The sequence below is a fragment of the Macaca fascicularis genome, chromosome 3, assembly GCF_037993035.2.
Source record: "Macaca fascicularis isolate 582-1 chromosome 3, T2T-MFA8v1.1".
Taxonomy (NCBI): Eukaryota; Metazoa; Chordata; class Mammalia; order Primates; family Cercopithecidae; genus Macaca; species Macaca fascicularis.
This window is the reverse complement of record NC_088377.1, coordinates 89,784,965-89,808,184: the sequence shown is the minus strand read 5'-3', so window position 1 is coordinate 89,808,184 and position 23,220 is coordinate 89,784,965. Positions and strand designations below refer to the sequence as shown.

The following is a 23,220-nucleotide window of genomic DNA, read 5'->3' as shown; positions in this document are numbered from 1 at the left end:
CTATGGTTTCCATGTAGGGATTTGTGTGTGCATTAAAAGTATGTGTTTGTTTATACTGGAAATGCATTCGAATGGCAAACCAGTTTGTGGTCTGCAGTATTTTACTCAGTAGGGATAATCATTAGACTTTGTTCTTGATTTTTTTCTTAGGAGTTTAAATGATTCAACACTATTCATTACCACTCATTTTGGGCACACTGTAATCATTATAGGCCTAGATATTATCTGAAAAGTTACTGAATAGGGGATTTCTCCTAGTACTCTGGGCATTTCAATGTGGACATCATCCTTCCTCCTCTCTGTCCTCTGGTCTTTTCTCCAACTTTAATGTGAGGGCTCTTGAGAAAGTGGGAACATCCATCCAGTTTAAGTCTGTCTTGCTTTCAGAGTTGTTCTCACACTCTCTTCTTTGTTGGCCAACATTCTAACATGTCACAAGTTTCTTTTCTTACTTTGTGTGGGAGCACAGAGCCACACAATTGCAAGTAGACTTCTCTAAGTAAACCGTGTCTTCAGACTAGGTAACTCCTGGGGAAAAATGTCCAAATTTAAAATAGCAAAAGAAATTTCAAATTCAGCAACACCACAACCTTTGAAGCTACAGAAGGTTGCTGTTATGTAGAATCTCTTATGATGGCATACAAAGAAAGACTGTAAGTTATGTAAGACACTAGCTTATATGAGGGCTTATTAGACTTCGTCATTTTCAAAAGTCTTCAAATGAATGATTCCATCTGAGTCTCAGTATAACTTGGGTATTTTATTAGGTATTTCCATTTTGCAAATGATGACCTCATATGTGAGAAAGGATAAGTGGTAGAGGCAAGAACCTAAATTCTGCATTTCTTTTCTTTTACCAGCCAGAAAGATCATGTCTCTCTGGATATAATGGAGAAGTAAAAAATTTGATTCAGTGGAAAGTTAGTCAAACGGCTATTTTGTGATGCGGTACCACATTTCTTAATTTTTAAATTCATCATTCAGGTACATAGTAAGCATAACCTATAACATTGATAAGAATATTTCTTTATCAGTGATAAACACACACACCCCCCTCAAGAACAGGGGACAAAAACAAATGGAAAACTCCAAACTAGAAACCTATAAGGTTTTATACAAAGGACTGTTACCTTAAGATCTTTCTCAAACAAAACTTTAGAAAATGAAAACTGTTTGAGTGATTGCAATAAAAAACAACTTTCAGAGGAGTTTGCTCCTCAGCTCCCAGATTTTTCCTCTTTCCTGAGACAGAGCTTCCAAATATAAATGGGCACCATTGTCGTCGTTGGTGGTGACATGGCCTGTGCAGAGCATGGACATGAAGCATGGCTTGTCCAGACATCTTGCTGGAAAATGACATTGTAATGATGCTATGGCTCTTGGGAAACCCAGGACATAGCTCAAGTAAAGTTAATATTTATTATTAGAAAGAATGATGGAGATGCTTTACGTATTTTTGTAGAGATTTTATTTAATTTACATTTTATAAAAGAAAAATATCTTCCTTTCGCCGAAAGCAGTTAATAAGTTCCTTCGTGAGAATTAGGAGCAACAATGAAGCTAAGAGAGCAGCCTCCCTCTAAAGGATTTGGATTTGAATCCTGGCTCTGCTATTTCCTAGCTGTGTGACCTTGGGGAAGTTCATTGTCCTTTTTTAGCTTCGGTTTTCTCATCTGCAAATCATAAATAATAACACCTACCTTTAAGGATTGTTTCAAAGGTTGTAGATAATACATGCATTGGCCCAAGGTAACTTTTTAAAAATCAGGTACTCAGTTCATGTGAGGAATGGGACTTTGGATCATTAAGAGCCTCATTGCACATATATTCTGCCAAGGACTTGTAAGTCCATTCTTGAAATACGAATTAAGGGGGATGAGATAGAGGGGGCAGGGATTTTAGATCTTAAGAAGATGAATCTAAATGTAGGATGTAGGTGATCCCAGGGACACACTTAAGTCTCTCCTTTCCCTCCAGTGGTTACCGAACCCTTGGCCAAGGCACTGCTTCCCTGATCGGTAATGTGTGAAATGTCATCCTTTCACTCAATATCTCTTCCCGTGTGTCTTTGAGTTATATCTACTCATTTTACCCACCAAACTTGCTTTTACTATCTTCATCTTTGTAGAGCCAGCACATCTCTGCAGGAACTAGCTGAATCTGATTCTGCTTCTCACATCCCTGACAAAACTGTCAGCTTCATTTCCATCACAAAATCTTGGTAGCTCTTAAGGGTGTCAGAACTCAATGTTTCCCATTCCAGGTTGAATTGGCACAGCTGGGGCAAAGAGGCACTTCCTTAAGACTTGAGAAGTGAGCAACTTGGACTGACAGATCATTGAGAAATACAAATGTGGGTTTAAATTTCTACTGTAAAATAGGAATTGTCTCAATGTGGAAGGATTATAAAAAAAATAAACTTTGACTTAACTCATTGATTGTTGAGAGTCACAGTATAAAAAGCAATTAGACTGACTGTTCCCTTTGACCTGTGGTCTATTCTGATGATAATCATTGCATTAAAAACCTTTTAATTTTGTTAAGCCTTCGATTCTGACCTAAATGATAAAGTTGATTTTTTTAACTTAACTGATTGGAAAAATTGTTAGGCAAAAATTTATGTGATTATTCTTTCACCAATCATGAAGTGTGGTATCCAAAGTTGATGATATGTAGCTTGCTACCATAAAAATGAAGGCTGCATTGGCCACATTGTTATAAAATCTTGCCTTCAAATAAAAGAAAATGAGAGTTTCAAGAGAAATTACTATGTTAGGGAAGTAGCTCAGTGGTGATTGCATTATATTTTCAAAAATAAGAACTTTTTTAGTTACCTGAAGTTGCTACTCTTATTTTTTCTTAAGACAGACTTATTTTAAACATTTTTGGTGGACATATTATAAGCCTTTTTCTCTTTGCTTGTTAGTGAGAACATACTAAAGATTACTTTTCCTGAAGGACACAGGGTTAACGTATTTTTTCATTTATTTATTCAACTAATATTTGCTGAGTGCCCATACCCTAATAGTTACAGTATAAAGGGAGTCTTAAAGAAAGAAGGCCCAGCCATGTCAAGAATGGGGAGAATGGAGTTCCCAGCAGGGAGAACAGCATGAGCTGTCCCTGTGGTGGGAAAGCACTTGGCAAGTTTTGTGGAACTGAAGAACAGTGTGGTTAGAGCTTAGTGTGAGAGAAGGAGAATGGAACAAGAAGAGACTGGAATGCAGTTAAACGTGGAGGGACTGTTAACATGCATGGAGCGATTGCCCTTAAGTTTAACATCACCAGGCTGCTGCACATTTTCTGATACACGTGATGTATTTATTTTGTGATGCTTCTGATGTCTTTTCCTTCATTGTTGTTAATTCTTTGACTTTGCAGCAATTGTAAAATCTGAGTTTAGTGGTGTTTCCTTTTTTTTCTTTCTAAAAGTCTTCTGTTGGGCTGGAGAATCGGATAACTAGCCTAATTAGGATTATGTCTAAACTAAGAGTAAAACAGCAATGAGTTTGCAACAGATACACTCTCCTCTGGGCAAAAGCTTAAGGCTTTTTTTTTTTTTTTTTTTTTTTTTGAGATGGAGCTTCGCTCTATCGCCCAGGCTGCAGTGCAGTGGCGCGATCTTGGCTTACTGCAACCTCTGCCTCCCTGATTCAAGCGATTCTCCTGCCTCAGCCTCCCGAGTAGCTGGGATTACAGGCGCCTGCCACAATGCCAGGCTAAAAAGCTGTAGGCTTTTATAAATGTACCACTTTCTTTCTGGGCCTCAGTTTCCTTATCTGTAAAAGCAGGCTACTGATCAAAATACCACATAAAGGCCCTTTCAATTTGTAATTTGACTTACAATAAAAGATCTTTAAAATATATTGCATTTTATTATGCTTTGCATAGCTAAGCTTGCCCTTGCCACATTTTAATTATCTGCAAGGATTAACTGCTTTTTGAAATAACAGCATCCCCAAGGAATTAATATTGACCAAAATAAAGTAAAAAATTAAAGTGTTGAGAATTACTGTATAAATGAAATTAATAGTTAATTATGGATCACTTATTCTGTTACATTTTTTTCTTTATTTGACTGTGAAATTTATTGTGAGAAAATGTGAACTCAAGTGCAAATTAGTTTTAAGTTCCATGTCTAATCATTTCTAAATTTGGTAAATGCATGTCATTATTTTCCTATTTCAGAATTTCAAATTCTATACTTTCTGTACACAGGAGTGTTACAATTGTTCATGCACACACAAATATCTCTTAAGGGAGAAGCTGTTGCTTCTGTTTTCATGTCAACTACAGCATTTGACATAGTATTTTGAGCAAAATAAATGCTCAATAAAATGTTTTTTGAATGAACACATCAATGAAAAAAATTCATTGGCTTGAATCTGTCTTAAATATTTGCTAAATGGATCAAGCACCACCACCAAGCTACTTTTCTGTCTTCAGAAAAGCTTTTATCAGGCACCAGTTACTTAAAAATAAAGTGTGAATCTGTGGTATTCTTAAATTCTTTGGGATTATGTAGGAATGTGTAAAATGATGTTCAAGTGTCTCCGGAGAAAAGGGTTAGTAAGCAACACTTACACAGAAATTAAATTGTTTCAGACAGTGGTCAACCTCAGCAAAGTATTTGCAAAATAGCAATCAAGTGACTGCTGTCATTTGCTTTGGGGGTCAGAAGCTGTCCACTTACCTCCAAACCTCATTCCTCACTAATTGTAGGGATGAACGAGTGGAAGGCAGGGCGTTGAATGAGTGCTGACAGCTGTCCCGAATGTGGCATCTTGTTTCCTGCGGGCCCAGGTCTGCTTAGCATTACACAGTGCTTAGCTTCGTTCAGGATGTGGTCAGTGTTTGCTGGGAGGTGTATGAGACACTGGCTTTCCAGGAGGAAAGCTCCTGGAAATTTACACCAGCCATGCAAATTTCAGTGTAGAAAATTGACTGTAAAAATTCAGGGGGGAGAAAGAAAATTTCTTGGTGTGGCAGCAAGGAAAATATTTCTTTTGCCTCCCCAAGAAAAAGAAATTCCGCAGGGCTTAGAGTTTGTATTTGAAAAGAGATAAATTCATTCCTAGAAATATTTTGGTATCACTGGCTCTCAGGTGGCTCAAGTTCCATTCATTGGTGGTCAGAGCTTTCTGGGATCTAAGGAAGGAGAGGTGAGGAGTTGGAGGGGAGGACCTTACATGTAAGGAGAGCACGTGCCGTGTGATATAACAATCCCTGAGCCCCCCAGCAAGTAGTGGAAATTATGTATTAGATTAATCTGTGTCTAACTTTAATGAGGATTGTTTTCAGTTTAAAAAGCAAAGGTGGAAAAAAGCATCTGGGGAAAATCCTTCATGCCTCTGGAATAAATTTATGATGTTAATCTCATATTATCCTAATGTTTAAAGTATTACACTTTTTCTTAGGAATAAGCAGCTAAATTGATGGTGCCTCGGGTCGCTGCTGGCTTTCAATTTCAGGGATGCTGTGATGAACGAAGACTGAAGGGTGTGTCTGAGAAACACTTGGGCTTATCTGCTTATTTCCAAATCAAACGGTGTCATTGGTAGCATCCACTGTGGCATCAAACTTCTGGGAAAGAAGACAATATATATGCGCGGAGGCACGTGATTCATCTTGACGTCGTCTGTCCTTTGCGTTATTTGGAGAGTGGACTGAGAAACCCTGGGACTGAAGACGTAGGGTAGAGTAACAAAAATGCACCCTATCACAATGTCTAAACACAAATGTTCACTTTTTGTTTCAGCTTGAGCTGTGACCCCTCAAAACTGCTTGCTCAGCCTTTCTTAATACCAGAGCAACTTAAAAACAAATCCCATCTCCTACCAAAACTGCTTTAGGAAGCAGCTCCTCTGGGCCCCTGGCTTTGACAGGATTCATTCTGAAATGGTCCTGTATCATCCAACCAATACAGCAAATCTGTTACTTTTATAACAGGAGAATCTGACAGGATTTTCCAGAGGCCAGCTGTGGATCTTTAGATTGTCGTCATGTTACTCAGAACAGAACAACTGTTTGAATCAAAGCCAAAGATGTCCTTGAATCATTTGGTATCAGGGCACTAATGAGCTCTGCAGACATTTCAAATTCCTTTTCCTTCCCATCCCTCCCTCCCCGTCCACCTTACCCAGGTGTGACTTAATCCAGTCTATTTTTTCCCCTAGTAATAAGCTGTAACACACATACACTCATGCACACACACACACATCCATACATACAAATAGACATAAAATTTATAGGTGTATAATCTGTTTTGTGTGGTGAAGTAAGGTTTCAAAACAGTGATTTTTCAAAAGAAGCAGCAGATTCTTTACTGATCTCTTTTAATTAATAGATATGTAGAAGTAGAGCTTTGATTTTCATTGTGTCCTATGGTTTTTAGAAATAGCAGATGCTTTAATGATCTGCTAAGTCAACTCTGAGTTTTTGGAGATGAGAAAACTGAGGCTCAGAGTTTGAGGAGATTTGTCCAAGATCCCCCAGGTAGCATCTGGTAGAGCTGGACTTGAGCAGGTTGTTGACCTCCTGGCTCTCTTTCCTCTGTAGCACACAATTTGAGAGCTTTATTCATGTTTCTTATTTTCTTCTGATTAAAACTGCCTGTTATAAATGGGCAAGTTTTATTCACCTATGATGTTTCTTTTACTTGTTTTTCATGGCAAATTGATGAAATTGTGTTATTCTGAAGTCATATGTTATATAAGCACATATAATTTCAGTCTGGTATGCTCACTGTTCCCTGCCCCCTACCCCACTACATCTGTGTGACGAATTCCACTTATAACCAGGGCTCAAGTCCTCTGTGAGTCTCTGTGCAAAGCAAAACCTCCCCTGGATACTCACCTCCCCTCACCCTTGGCAGCTGCTCCTCTCTCTACTCCAGCAAGCCTTTGTATATGGAAACATGAGCACTCCTACATTCTATTGTATTTATTTATTCATTCATTTATCTTTTTTTAATCCCCAGTTCTCCAATATAGCAAATGAAATTCTTTATAGAACAAACCCCTACATAACTTAAGACTGTTTTAACCTTTATTTCCAATTTCATTTGTGAAGATATATTATGTCATCCTGAATGTGGGCCTGTTAGTTTTGTTGTTGTTGTTGTTGTTTGTTTTGTTGTTGTTGTTGTTGTTTTGAGCCAGAGTCTTGCTCTTTTGCCCAGGCTGGAGTGCAGTGGTGTGATCTCGGCTCACTGCAAACTGCGCCTCCCCAGGTCAAGAGATTTCTTGCCTCAGCCTCCCGAGTAGCTGGGATTACAGGTGCATGCCACCACACCCTACTAATTTTTGTATTTTTAGTAGAGACAGGGTTTCATCATATTAGCCAGGCTGGTCTCGAACTCCTGACCTCAGGCAATCTGCCTGCCTTGACCTCCCAAAGTGTTGGGATTACAGACGTGAGCCACCATGCCTGGTTGTGCCTGTTAATTTAATCTTCCAAAAGATTATGAATCAGCTTCCTACTTTTTAACCGATATTTACTGAGCATCAAGTACTGTGTTACAAATAACCATAGGACTTGCTTCTGTGGACCTTATGCCATGAAATCTTCACAACAATCCTGGAGAGTTAAGTTGGCCTCACTGATACATAGATACAGAAACAGAGCAGAAAGAGGGCACATCTTTTCTAAAGTCTACTGAGCGGCTAAATCTGAGATTCAAACTTGACCATTTGAACCAGTGTTTAAGATCTCCACCCCTCCATCCTGCTGCCTCTGCATCCCTCCTTAACTCATTAATCAGATTTTTTCAATATGCCTATACTTCAGCAAGAGAGAAGCAGGATGGTGGGCGGGGAGGCAGGAGGGGTGGGGTTGGGAGAAGTTTTGGAGTACATTCTTTGGATTGTCTGCCTCAAACATACCCCTCCAAAAGTCATCACTACCAATATGGAAGTTTAAACTGTTATACTTTTTAAAGAAGAGGACTTAGGCCCCCTCAGCTCTCTGTTATTGTTGCCTTATTTTCTGTTTATCACTTATCTGATTTAATTTCTTACCGTTACTTAAAAAAAAAAAAAAAAAAAAAACTAACCACTGAAAGGTAGTTCCTAATTATCCCAGGATAGTGAAGAAGAGGGGGATGGCATATTCACATTACTAGTTGATGCAAAATGTGGAAGAAGTTGATGCCTAGTAGCTTCCTCCTACCAAATTGTCAGAACTTCTATATAATAGCAAACATACATTGCATCTGCTTCCCCCCACCCCACATCTTTTAATCTCAGAAGTCCAATTGATTCATTAAGTGGCAATATTTAAATGGTAAAAAAAAAAAAAAAAAAAAAAAAGCTAAAAATGTCTTAGGTTTCCATCACTTGTACCTGAAGAGTTAAGAGTTTTATGAGGCTGGGTGTGGTGGCTCATGCCTGTAATCCCAGCACTTTGGGAGGCTGAGGCAGGTGAATCACCTGATGTCAGGAGTTTGAGACCAGCCTGGCCAACATAGTGAAACCCTGTCTCTACTAAAAATACAAAAATTAGCCAGGCATGGTGGTGCCCTCAGCAGGCTGAGGCAGGAGAATTGCTTGAACCAGGAGGGGGAGGTTGCAGTGAGCCGAGATTGTGCCACTACACTCTAGCCTGGGTGACAGAGTGAGACTCTCTCTCAAAAAAAAAAAAAAAAAAAAAAAAAAAAAAGAAAGAGTTATATGTAACTGTGTAATGCTTCTCCCATGTTGTGAAAACTAGACAGTGTCACTGAGTTGTGACAATCAGTCCTTTATAATTCACTGTTGCTCATGTTTTGCCTCTATCAGTACTGAAAAGTAAAAGGCAGGCCCTTTCATTTACATAAAATAAAAAAGACCCAGGAAACTTTTTAGCTTTTTGAATAACTCAGCTCTAGAGGCAGAGCAGGAATGTGTTTAAAAGAATTAAAAGTGATGAGAAGTGTTTATCTGTTGATAGAACAGCAGCAGCCTGAAGGTTGATCCTGCCTGCAGCTTTGAACTGTTTGATGACTATTTGTCTTCTCCCTTGCAGTTGTCAAACAAGGGAAGCAGGTTTTGAAGGGGCAACAGTGAAAGAAGAAAGGGAAAAAGGTCTGCCCTCACCAGAGGAAAATGTTCATAATGTAGCTACTGATCCGTGTAGTCCAGCTGGAAACCCTACCAGAGGCAAGGATTGTCTTTGATTTGTATAGGCCACAGCTTGGCTGAGTTTTGTTAGAGCCATTGTTTTCAAATATTTTTCTTACTATCTGAACTCTTTTATCAAATAAAATATCAATATATGAAACAGATAGTAGCAGAGTTGCTCTGGTTGCAGTAGGGGAGAAGGCCTGGTCCCTGCTTCCTAGGCTTCACCTTCCCTCTAATAGCAGATGCTCAAATGTCAGATTTCCCCCAGGAAATAATTCAGAAAACAAACAAGGAAAAGTGATTGGTGAGATCCCTTATCATCCTATTGTCCTGGGGCCAAGGGGAGTGATGCTTATACCAGTGGTTCTCAAAGGGTAGCCCAGACTGGAAGCATCAGGATTACCTGGGAACTTGTTAGACATACAAATTCAGAATCCAGATCTCTCACCTGGAGCCCAGCAACTGTGTTTTAATAAGACCTGTGTGTCAAGACCACCAAAGTTTGAGAACCATTACTAGAGCAGTAGTTCATATTTTAAGCTTTCCCATATCAGTTGTGTAACTGGATCCTCAGAGAGGCAAGTACCACTTGCAAGAATGTTAATAGAGGAAACACCTGTGAGAGAAAGTGAGGCCAAGAGCTGGAAAAGACTGAGAGAGCTGCTGAAACTCACACATGTCTACTCTGAGTGGAGGAGAGAGGGAAGGAAGATTGGGTGGAAGCATCCCAAGACGTTAGTACTAATATCTGGGTATCTTGTAATTGGTCTCCATTATTTGTCATTTCTCTTGCAAATCTCATATTTTCCTGGATATTTTGTGTGTGTGTGTGGGGGAGGGGGGCATGTTGGGAGCAGTTGAGTAAATTTAGTAAATGTTTTCTAGTCATGAATGATCTCTTGTGGAGACTCTGTATTTTGATATACTCCCCTGAAGAGTGCTGTTTTAAAAAAATAGTCACTTGATTTTGCTGGACCCAAACTGTAAACTCTTTCTCTCACCTCAAATCTTGGGTTAGTTCTTGTTAGCTTTAGCTGTCAGTGCTATATGCACATCACAGGGGTCAGCCACAGTTGGAACAAAGTTTATAGACTCTGCATTTTGGACTCTCTCCTTTCTGGAATTTTCCCTTTGCTTTCCAGTACACTTGTTTTTTTTTTTAAACTGTAAGTGGTTTTCTTTTAGCATCATATTATCAAGGTACTCTATTCTAAGGAGTTTCACAGCAGTTTGAGCCTTATGCTGATTTTCTTTTGCTTTTGATTGTTTAAAAACTCTAAACATTTGTTTTATTGCTTGAGCAAAATATGCCTTTCTACTGGCTTATACATTCATAAAATCAAAGACTTTAATATTCATCCCACTGTTTAGACATTATCAACATATATTTCCTGATGAGTGAATTGATTTATTCATTAATTCTTCAAACCATTGCCCCCTTCTCTGTCTACACTGTAGACATAGATTTCTCCATTACTCTACCATATTGGTTCTCAAACCTTAGTCTACATCAAAATCATGTAGAGGGGCTGTTATGACACAGATTGTGGGGCCTCACCCCAGCGTTTCTGATGCCATAGGACCATTCTTTGAGAATGACTTGTCTAACCTTGGTGACAAATTATCCTTGTTTGCCAGAGACAGCTCCAGTGTTTGCACTGAAATTTTCATGTTCCTGAAAATTCCTTAGTCCTGGGAAAACCAGGACTAGATCTGGTCACTTGATAGTACATTGAAAACTCCTGAGTACTTTTCGAAACTACTGCTGCTTCCCACTCCTCACTCCTCTTGGCCCCACCTCCACCCCTTGCCTTCTATTTAACGGGTTTGGGGTGTGGTGTGGGCATTTGGATGTTTAAAAGCTGTCTAGATGATTACAATTAGAGGTTTGTCAACCACAGCTCTAATCGCAAGCCTCACCCCTCATTGGAAGAGGTTTGGAAGAGTTTGGTACTAGCTATTCCTTCGCCTGGAACATTTTTCCTCTTCAGTGGTTCTCAGTCCTGATTATTAGCATCAGCTGGGGAACATTTAGAAAATACCAATATGCAGGCCCCCACCTCCCAAACCCAGTGAAAAGAATCTCTGAGAATGTAGCCAAGGCCTTGATAGTCCTCAACTCCTCAGGCGATCCTCTTAGGCACTCAAGAATGGGAAGTCTTGTGATCTTCTCATAGCTAGCTCCAGTCATGCAATGAAAAAGGCCTGTCCTTCCTATCCATGCCATTTAAATTCACCGCCACCTGCTTTCCCTGATACTTGTCAGTTTCTGATATTTTCTTTTTCATTTAATTCTATTTATTTTTTCCTTTCCCAAATAGAATGTGAGCTCCATGAAAGCAAGAGCTTTGTCTTATTTATCACAGTATTACCAGTTCTCAGAAGTGTCTAGAACATGTAAGCACCCAATAAATGTTAATTCATGCCTGCAATGTGTTGAGTACCGTGCTTGGCTCCAGGAACAGTACAATAATGAACAACAACAATAATGACAACAACAGACAAAATAGTAGTCCTTTCTGACCTCATAGAGCTCACCATCTAGTGGACTACTTCTTTTTTTTAAAATAACTTTTTGTGATCTGCCATTAGAACCTCAGAAAAGTAAATGGTGAAATCAGTCGAGGGGACACATTTCACCACTTGAAGACCGTCACTGGCATCTCACCTTTTCTTGGCAGTTACCAGCATCACATTTCCATGGTTAAATGAACTTAGTGATCTGTAGAAACTGAAGTAACATTTCACCCCTGCCTTATGACAACCTGAGCCCTGGTTTCTGGGCTTTGTGAATTTCTTCTGTTTTCACTGGCAACTTGGGGGCCGTTGAGAAGCTGGGAGACAATGCAGCTTTCACCCCCACACATCAGGCCCACACTGGGATCCCCCTGGTGGTCCAAGGATAGAGCCGAGTCTTCCTGTTGTGGTTGGGTTGCAGGAAATACTCTGCAGTCCTTCACTTTAGCCAGACAGACACATGAAAGGACACAGAGAAAACATGTAAACAAGTGGACATCTATTTTTATGGAAACAGACATAAATGGTGTGGGGGTGCTGTAGCACGTGGGTGTTTAGATTCCAGAGGGTTTTAGTCAGGAGACAGTGTAATGCTCAACAGCAGATATTTAAACGAAGCGGGAACTTTGTTGGAGAGGTCAGGACTAGAGCATTGCAGTCCACGTGAATGACACTGCAGAGTCTTGAGGACCTTAGCTGACACACCCAATGTGAGGTCAAAGCACAGTCCCTGTACTGTTCTTAAGGAGCCCTACCTGGAGCAGAGTAGGATGGTTTAGGGATTAGGCAGAGTCAGCATTTCTTCCTCCTGCCTTTCCTTCTGAAATAGTTCACCTATCAGGTCAGGTTTATTCTAAGATTAAAGAGATAATTGTAAAGTAATTTATCCAATGATATGAAACAATCTGCATAGCCAAATAGACACTGTGAGGAAAGAAACCTCAACTTTTGCCTAGATTATCTAGTTTTATTATGTCTCTAATGATTAAGTCACTGGAAATGTTTCATCTAGAGCTTTGTTTTTGCAATGCACAATTATAAAGAGAAATCCATTAGTTGAGCGAAACATGAGCGTGAACAAGGTATATTTTTCAATATGCAATACATAGAATATGTACATAGTATGTAATATTGTGTATATATAGTACATAAATATCATACATATATACATTTATCTATCTCTTGATCAATTAGTCTGTCTCTTTCATATGAAATGATAGTTTGCTGAAAGGTAGAGACCATTCTATAATACTTAGAAAATATATTTAAAATATGTCCTATTAGCATTTAAACTATTTGTGTTATTAGTGAAGGAAGTTTAAGAACAGTGCTAGAAGACTTGTAGCTTGCTTAGCTGTATCTACCTAGCTGTATTGTCTTTTGAATTGCTTTCATTTTATCACACATATTTAACATCGCATCTCCCAAAACCCAGGCCATGCTGTGAAAGGTCAAACCAGAACTTCAGAAGATCCCAGGTGGTATATTTGGCCTTACCTTGCATTTTGTTTGGAGCCTCAGTAAGAAATTTGACCATCATGACTTCACAAAGCAGAGACATTGTGGTGGATTAAGAGAAAGGCACAGGACATTTCTTGATTAGGGCAGTCATGTGCCATGTATGATGTTTTGGTCAATGACAGACCACATGGACAGTGGTTCCATGAGATTACAACTAAATTTTTACTGTACTTTTTTATGTTTAGATACACAAATACCATTTTGTTACAATCGCCTACAGTATTCAGCACAGTGATATGTATAGGTTTGTAGCCTAAGAACAGGCTGTACCATATAGCCTAGGTGTATAGTAGGCTATGTCATCTATTAATAGATTTGTGTAAGTACAGTCTATAATGTTTGCAAAATGATGAAATGCCTAATAACACATTTTTCAGAAAGAATTCCTGTTGTTAAGCAACACATGACTGTAATTTTAGATTAGTGTGAAGATGTACTAGCGAGACATTATGACACTGTATTTTACTTCATTAAGCAGTAAAAATCCCTGTTGTCTGCTTCACTATTTATTTAATCATTAATTCAATACATATTTATTGAGTGTGTATTATGTACCAGGTACTGTGATAGGCACTGGGTATAATGGTTAAAATAAAATTTAAGAAAAACAGTTTACAATTAACTTGTGGAGGTAGGAAATTAAAAATTCTATAATTGCAGGTATGGTCATACAAGAATGAAAATGGTGCTATGAGAGACTGATGTGAGGAACATAATTTAGATGAGGAAATGTAGCACCTAAGTGAAATTTAAGGCAGGAGGTAGTTAGCCAGCTAAGGAGTACGTTCCATTTCAGGATTTCCAGAAAATCTGCAAACTTGACATACCTTGATTTACTTTTAAAACTAAAGGCAGAAGAGGTAAAGTAACTTGTTTTTCTAGTTTTTATTGTTTTCCTGGGGAAAGATATGGAAATTAATTTTTCCCTAAAATATATTCATCATGAAGGAAGCCACATGGATTAATTGTGGAGGGTTACTTTATTTTTCTTTCAAGATCATGATTTTATCATGCATATTTAACACTCTATCTTCCAAATGATGTGTGTGTGTGTATATTTTTCCCCTGATATCTATCAAAGACCATTTGCAGAGGAAGTAAGAAGTAGGAACACCCATAGGCTAGAATATTTAAATAATTTCTGCAAGATGTAGTACAAATAGTGCCTAATTTATGGAGGCTCTGCTCATTTTGCCATTTACAGCCGGGAAAGAAAAGTCCACCTGGAAAGTGACCAGAGAGAATCTCAAGGAGTCCAAGTCACTTCTTTATTTGTAATAACTGGCCTAAGAAATTAAATAGAAGAGACCATTGGGCACAGAAATAAATGTCCCTGCTCCTGCATGACTAATTTGAGGAAATAAAACAGAGAAAGGAAACATAAAATAAAACAAGGAAGGAAATGCAATCTTTCTTCTTTCCACTTTGGTACTGAAAGTATTGAACAGGGACATGCACAGTCTCACCCAGAACTTACTGTAAATTACAGTTCTGGACAAACAGACATTGCTCTCTATAACAAAAATAAAGAAAAGTCACCAAGAGAGATTGCTTTCAGAAACAATAAACAAACACAAAACCATTCCATTTTCTGTAAGGTCATCACAGATTACAAGCTAAAATAGAGTCTGAATGTGGAGTCCATCCCCTTCAAAATGGTGTTACTTGCAGTATTGTGAAGTACATACTTTGTTGGTATAATCTGTACGTGATTTCCTGAGGCCATATTAATAAATTGCGTACTGGTTTTAGTGTCTCTCAACAATGAGATATTTGAATTCCATTATTATTTCACAGGCAGAACTGAAATTAGTCAATATTTTGCCACTAAACTATTATAATTGAGGCACAGGGTCTTGAGTTGAATGTTTTTCATAAATAAAAGTGCCATAAACGTAATTCATAATTTGGGTATTTGATAATCCTCTATTTATAGACACTATTTTTACCTGTCCTGAAGGCAAGCCTGTGGCCTAAACTTGAAAATGGAGTTCCTTTCTTCATATGCTAGAGCAGAAGTCCTGCTCATCCTCTGTTAATTGCAGCTGCAAACACCCTCATCGTTAGGTTGCTGGTGCAGAGTAAGTGCTCTGGAGTAGATAACTTCAGCTTTCTCTAATGACTTTGCTTCAACTTCCTCATCTATACGTTGGGGAAACTCATTGTAGCTTCCTTAATGGGTGGACCCTTAACTCCATGGCTGTCACAGGGCACATACTCAGGATACATTAGTTCTGTATCCAAAAAGTTTAGAAAAGTGGTTTAATAATGTCAATACAGGGCATTTTCTGTAATAGTAATGCTGATATTATTAGTATATCCTAAATATTGTCATTTATTTTCATAAGGAATTTTGGATCAGCTGTATTTTATATATAAGTAAACATTTCTTAAAAACTAAATCAACGTAATAACGAAAAAACTGACTGTGAAAATACAGAACACAAAAACTAGCAGCTCAATAATTTGCCTTGCAGCATAGTACCCTTAAATAACAACTAGCTGGTATTGGAAGCTTTTGAAATCAACAAATGAATTGAATGGGGTGGTACATCCATAAAGGAAAATATACTTTAAAGTATTTAAACTCAAGTAAAGAGCAAAGGTGAGAAAACAGCCTTTGAAATCCTGTCATAAGGCAATATAAAAGTCAGAATCTTCATTGTTAATTTCAAGTAATTGAAGTTTTTTCTTGAGTATACAGGGAGATAAATTTCTCAATTTTTTTTTTTTTTTTTCCAATTTTAGAAACTCTTCTTTCCTATATGGGTTGATCTTTCCTTGGCTTTTCTAATGAATACTTTTTAGTATTATACCTTTATCATAAAGTGATCATTGAAAATCACATACCCTTGCCGTTGGTAGTTTAAATATGTCTTCCCTGGAATTGTCTGATGATATTTAGTGTCATCAAGTCAATTATTTTACCTTCACTTCCAGATAGTTACATTTAAAATGAATTCTTAAACATTCAGAAGTGAAAAGAATGCCTCCACATTAAACCAATGGCTCTTTTGGTATCTACTACATGCGTTAATTTTTACCACATATGCATAAATTGGCAAAGTATCTTGTGGATTATAATAATCCTGATGGCTTGGAATTAATGTATTGCCTTCATAGAGCAAGTCCTGAGCCCATCTACTCTGAATCTTTGGATAAAGACAAAACTCCATCCTGCCATGCACCTGGTCAGTTGTGCAATGCTGACCAATACACAGCTGCTAACAATAAGGTTATTGTGCTTATGTAACGCAGTTCAGGATCTGATGGTGAGTCTCTCGATACATGCTGAAACATGAGGGAATTTTTACTTGCCAGGATGCCTGCTTCATGGAAAATATTGTGTCTGTGTTGAAGCATACACTTACATTTCTCTATATAAGTTGGTGGGCTTGAATTCTACCAGATTACCTTAGCTTTAAGGCAGTTTTGATGGGGTTAAGGCTCTCTCAGTCAAGAAGAGGTCATACAGTGTGGCATCGAATGTAATTTTAGGAATTGTTTTTTGAGCACTTGTTTTACCAAGTTAACAAAAGTCTGTGTTATGTTTCTTCTCATTGATGTGGGTGTGTCCTTGTGTGTGTATTATTCGAGAGAGGCTTCCATTTGTTGAGTGATCTTCATGCAAACATCTTGGAGTGCTTTACAAAAGAATTTAAAAAATCAAACCAAACAGGATATTAAACTGTGCTGCCAAACAAGTAAGTCTTTAGGCATGATTTAAATTTAGTTAATGACATAAAGAGCTAAATCTGTGAAAGGAAGCAAGTTCCTTGGATCAGAAAAAAAGCAGAAAACAGATACTCATATTTTGTCTAAGTCTTCATTTGAGTAGCTCCAAAAATGTTCTTTTAGAAGTGAAGTTGGAAAATCCCAGGCTAAGTGAACTCCAAGGAGCAGTGTTTTAGGCGAAAAGACCAGATAATAGTTCCCATGTGCATAGTGATCTACAGATTGCAAAGTGTTTTCCCAGCCATTATTTCATTTGACCATCACAACACTCCATCAAAGTAATTAAGGACAGTGTTACCCCAGTTTACAGATGAATAAACTGATGACAGGAGAAATTAAGGAATTAAATGAGGGTCACCCAGCTAGACGGTGATAGAACTGGGATTGGCATATGGATATTGCCCTAAATCCCATGTTGTGTATATAGTAACGTAAGGCTCCACTGTGGCAAACTATTTACACTGGATACTTTTCTCCTGCCATTATAGCTGCCTTGGGAGTGATAGTAATGACTCTGACTTCCCAGGGTATCTTAACATTCTGCTTCCTCTCAGGAGGATCTCGTGACATTCTTGTGTAAATGGAAAAGTAGAAAACCAGGATCTTCTAAGGCAAGTGCATTGTAAATGATAATTTCATGCCTTAATCTTTTCAAAACATTTAAACTGGCTTTGATGATTCACCTTTAAACTTACCCTTCAGTGGTTCTCAGAATCCTCCTTGAGAAGATGAAACTGGAATAATCCCATCAGCTCTGGCAGTTGTAGGTGGCTTCTCATGGTAAGGGACTGTAGTGGGGAAAATGGGGAATTCTTAATGAGCTGTCTTTCCATTGCTAAATTGAACCAAATGTAGTTACCCTTGAACGTTTGAGGATTCTATAAGCATTGTGTTTTCAGACAGTGAGTCATGACCTTGTGCCAGAGGGGTGGGTGATATAGTGTATGGATTGATTCATGAGACATATAGTGACTTTTTAAGGTATATTCTGAAATGAGTCTTCCAGCAGTCAAATTTAACTGTTGTTGTCTTTGCTTTGCCTTCTTCTCTGAAAACACAATGATTTTCTCATTCAAGGTTTGGACTTTAAAAGCTTACCTTTTCCTTGAGACACCTTTAGCTTGAGACAAATCTAGGCAGAACATTGTGTTGTGATTCCGTAGATCTTTTGACAAAGTGGATCCTCCTGCTTTACCCTCCCTGCCAATTACTTTTTCGTAGAGGCAAGATCTTGGTATGTTTCCCAGGCTGGTGATGAACTCCTAGGCTCAACCCATCTTACCCCAATTGGCCTCCCAAAGTGTTGGGATTTTAGGTGTGAGCCACCACACATGCCTCTAAACATTTTTGTTTTGTTTCTTGAGACAGGATCTCACTGTGGCACCCAGGCTGGAGTGTTTTGGTGCAATTGTGTCTCACTGTGGCCTCGACCTCCCAGGTTCTGGTGATCCTCTCACCTCAGCCTTTCAAGTACCCAGGGTTACAGGTGTGCACCACCACACCTGGCTAATTTTTGTATTTTTTATAGAGATGAGGGTTTTGTCATGTTGCCTAGGCTGGTCTCGAACTCCTGGGTTTAAGCAATCCATCCATCTTGGCCTCCAATGTACTAGGGTTACAGGTAAGAGCCACTGTGCTTGGCCAACTTCTAAATTTTAATGACTTTTTTTTTTCTTTCACCTGCCAGACCTTGGTAATCATTTCTTCTTTTAAATTTATTTTATATAATTGTCCAGGTGGTTCAAGTTCCCCTGAAAGATGCTGTATCATTGCTTAAGGTAAAATGTCTTGCACAGAATAGGAGCTCAGTCAATGTCTGCTGATTATTAGTTTTTTTCCATTCTATATAGAATTACATAGTTTTAAGTGTTAGGCAGTGTTTTTAACTTAGAACTTAAAATGGGAATCGCTGTGATGATTAAAATATTCAACATCCTCATTGCCCAATATGGCAGCCACTAGCCATTTTGCTGTTGAGCACTTGAAATGTGGCTCTTGTGACTGAGGAACTGGATTTAAATTTTATTTAACTAAATAAAATTTAAGTGTTTAAAGCCACATGTGAGTAGTGGCTACCAGACTGGATGATGCCTGCTATAAGAATGTGCAGAATGGCAATCTCAATGTGAACTGTGAGTTAGAGAAGTCCTCCTGGAGCAAGAGGAACTTGGGTCTTGCAGGAGGCAAGCAGAGAGAAGGGGTGGGCTGTTTTAAGTGACGAATATAGCAAAAGCTCTAAGGTGATAGATAGTGTTAAATTTGGGATTAGTTTCAAGACTGGAAGTAGAGCAGAGTTTGAGCACTAGGGACAGTAGTAATAATAACAGCAGACACTTATCAATTTACAGGCCACATACTAGTTTAATATTCACAACAATACTGTAACTCCAAGAATATAAGTAATTTGCTCAAAGGTACAAGTTGACATTGGACCTGAGATTGGAACTCATATCTGTCTAGCTCAAAAACCTAAGCTTTTAACCACAATACTATGCTGCCTTATGATCTGCCATGTTAAGAAAGACTTACAAGTAGGAAATAACCTCAGTGCCTTTCAACTGCTAAATGAGTAAACAAATAATGGAATACATCCAATCAATGGAATGCCACTTAGCAATATGAAAAGTAACAGAACTACAGATATATGTAACAACATGGATGAATCACAGATGCATTATGCTAAGTGAAAGAAGCCGAGGTGAAGGGCTATATACTGTATATTCCATTTGTATGACATTCTAGAAAAGGCAAAATTTATAGAGACAGAAAACAGGCTCAGGAGTTGCCAGGAGCTGGCAGTGAAAGGCAGGGATTAACTATAAAGAGACACAACAGATTTTTTTGCGGGGGATGATGAAAATAGTGTATATCTTGATGGTAATAGTGGTTACATGACTATTCATTTGTCAAAACTCACAAATCTGTGAACAAAAAGGGGTGAATTTTACTGTATATAAATTGCACATCAATAAAGTTGAATGATAAACAAAGACAGACTTACAAGTAGATCCAAGTTTATTTTCTCAATATATTTAGTTATTGTAACCAGGCTATTTTGAAAAATAAATAATTCTAAAATTTGTGTGTCTAAACATGTCTTCATATTTATGATAGATATATATATATACAATACATATAATAGAAAAATGGTGTAGAAATTAAAAATTCATGAAAGTGATACGTGTGTGTATGTGTACCTAAAGCAGTTAAATTTGTATTTAACATGAGTTGACACATTAAATGTTTATTCAATTTAGTGTTTATTTGTCATTGCCATAGCAAAGCAGTTGGAGGTGAAAGAGGAAGAGATGTTTTAATTAAACATGATTGGTAAGATGTCATATGACTTATCCCATTTTCCTTTTATTGTGTTTAAACGAAAATAGCTACCATATGAAATCATCAATCCTTTTAAAGCTTGCTTTAAAATTTTTCAATACATAATGAAATTTTCCTTTTCACTCATATTTCACTTATATAAACCACTTGTATGAGACAACAGTATAATGGATATCTTTTAAACATAGATATATTTATATCCTTCCTTCCCTCCCTCCCTCTCTCTCTCTTTTCTTTCTTTCCCTTCCTTCCTTCCTTCCTTCCTTCCTTCCTTCCTTCCTTCCTTCCTTCCTTCCTTCCTTCCTTCCTTCCTTCCTTCCTTCCTTCCTTCTCTCTCTCTTTCTTTCTCTTTCTTTCTTTCTTTCTTTCTTTCTTTCTTTCTTTCTTTCTTTCTTTCTTTCTTTCTTTCTTTCTTTCTTTCTTTCTTTCTTTCTTTCTTTCTTTCTTTCTTTCTTTCTTTCTTTCTTTCTTTCTTTCTTTCTTTCTTTCTTTCTTTCTTTCTTTCTTTCTTTCTTTCTCTCTCTCTCTTTCTCTCTTTCTCTCTTTCTTTCTTTCTTTCCTCTCTCTCTCTCTCTCTTTCTCCCCTCCCCTCCCCTCCCACCCCCTCCCCTCCCCTCCCACCCCCTCCCCTCCCCTCTCCTGTCCTCTTTTCTTTCTTCACAGTCTCGCTCTGCCACCCAGACTGGAGTGCAATGGTGCAATCTCGGCTCACGGCAACCTCCTGCCTCCTGCCTCAGGCTTCCGAGTTGCTGGGATTACAGGCGTGTGCCACCACACCTGGCTAATTTTTGTATTTTTAGTAGAGACAGAGTTTCACCATACTGGCCAGGCTGGTCTCGAACTCCTGACCACAAATGATCTGTCCGCCTTGGCGTCCCAAAGTGCTGAGATTACAGGCATGAGCCACCGCGCCTGGCCCTCCTTTTATATTTCTAAAAGAATTCTCATGCAAAATAAACTTCCTGAAGGTCTTACATCACTTTGTGGTCACTAGTTTTGTAATGTATTCATAAAACTATAGATTAATATAATTTTTAGGCAGAGAGGACCTCAAAGTGTTAACTCTCCTTGTCCATTATCTACAGCAGGTAAGGGGTTATCCCGGTTTTTAATTGAAGAGGTGACATACAGAATTCCAACTTTCCCATGGTCATATTTCTAATGATTAGAGTTTTAGGTTTAAAGAGTGATTAATCTTAATAAAGAACTATAAACAATATTAATTAATGGTTATGATTTAAGCATTTCATTTGATTCTTTGCTTTAAGCATTTCTCTAGGTTCAAGGTTTAATACCATCATATGTAATAATACTGCAATCATCCTGGTTAATCTTAAAATAGTTTCATGAGGGAATGTGTAATTTATAGGCTATATTATTCTTTGAATGAATTTCATCTACTCTTGTGGAATTTGAGGTAATGAATCTGAAAACAGTTTGAAGGCTATAAAGCACTTAACAAATGTTATATTTTTCTTCTTTGTTTTCATCTTTCTGTCATTTCCTTGCCATTTTCCTTAGAATCTGGAGTAATATTCATGCATACATTTGCAGAGAAAACTCATATCTGATATTTTTGCTTGCTAGGAAATAGTTCTGTTTTGTACAAATAAATATATAATTAAACATGCATCAACATGTAGCATATTTTCAAAGTATGATCTAATTAAAATAATCTAAATACAAATTTTTTTTTCTGAACTGATACAAAACCAGTGATTCGTATCATAGCAACTTGTCACTGTTTAGTAATCTTGTAGCATTGTTTAAATATGTACATATATGTGTGTGTATATGTGTGCTTGTGTGTGTATCCTTAAGACTGTGAGCCAAGACAATATTTTCTTATGTACCTCCTTTTTCTTCTTATAATTTCACTTTAAAATATTATCTTAATCCATTTTCCGATACTATAACAATACATGAGGCTGGGTAATTTTTAAAGAACAGAAATTTATTCTCTCGCAGTCTGGAGGCTGAGAAGTCAAAGATTAAGGCACCAACATCTGAGGGCCAGTTTCTCTGCTTCCAAGATGCTGCCTTGATCAGCCTTCCAAGATGCTCCCTGCCATTCTAGAGGGTAGGAATGCCATGTCCTCACATGATAAAGGACCAGAAGAGAGCAAATGCATTCCAAAAGCCCTTTTTATAGTGACATTAACCCATTAATTAGGGCAGAGCCCTCAATATGTAAATACATCCCATTAGGCCCCACCTCCCAATGCTGTTGCATTGGTGATTAAATTAAATCTCCATCACATTAATTTTGGGGAACACATTCAAGCCATAACAGATATATAGGGAGAGCAAAAGTAGACATAAGTAAGGCCAGATAATTTACTAACTCTTAATTGTGTTATGGTAATGTTAATATCTCCATAAATATATTTAAGTTAGTGAAAACTTAAACCAAATAACAAAATGGTAAATTTGTTAATGTTACGTGCATTTTAGATCCTCTAATGTATTTCAGGCATTTTGGATATATTATTTTGACCTTTGCTCATTTCTAACTATAAGGCGTGTCTCATTTCATTGTACTTCACTTAATTACAGTGTGCAGATACTGCTTTTTTAACACATTGAAGTTTTGTGGCAGCCCTGTGTTGAGCAAATCTACTGCTGCCAATTTTTGAACATATGCTCACTTTGTGTCTCTGTGTCACATTTTGGTAATTATCCCGATATTTCAAACTTTTTCATCATTAGTATATCTGTTATGGTGATTCATGTTATGGTGATGATGTTTGATGTTACTGTAGTAATTGTTCTGAGGTGCCATGAACTGCACTCCTAGAAGATGCTGAACTTAATAAATCTGTGTTCTGACAGCTCTAGTGATCAGCTGTTCCCCATCACTCTCCCTCTCATTGGGCCTTCCTCTTTCCTGAAAGACAATAATATTAATATTTGGTTAATTAATAACCCTACATTGACCTTGAAGTATTCATGTGAAAGGAAGAGCCATACATTTTTCACTTTAAATCAAAAGCGAGAAATGATTGAG

General features: G+C 37.8%; 1 protein-coding gene across 10 annotated transcripts in view; it reads left to right on the top strand.

The window, feature by feature from the left end:
• SUGCT (succinyl-CoA:glutarate-CoA transferase) overlaps window positions 1–23,220 on the top strand; it is a 752,487-nt gene that overhangs the window by 453,643 nt on the left and 275,624 nt on the right. Inside the window, exon 13 of one of the 10 annotated variants that reach the window (XM_065542093.2) lies at window positions 5,472–14,673. The exons of the other annotated variants lie outside the window; for them this stretch is intronic. Within the exon in view, the coding sequence (XP_065398165.1) occupies window positions 5,472–5,561 (90 nt within the window). The 3' untranslated portion in view covers window positions 5,562–14,673. Of the gene's footprint in view, window positions 1–5,471; window positions 14,674–23,220 lie in introns of those variants that run through there. 10 annotated transcript variants of the gene reach the window in all.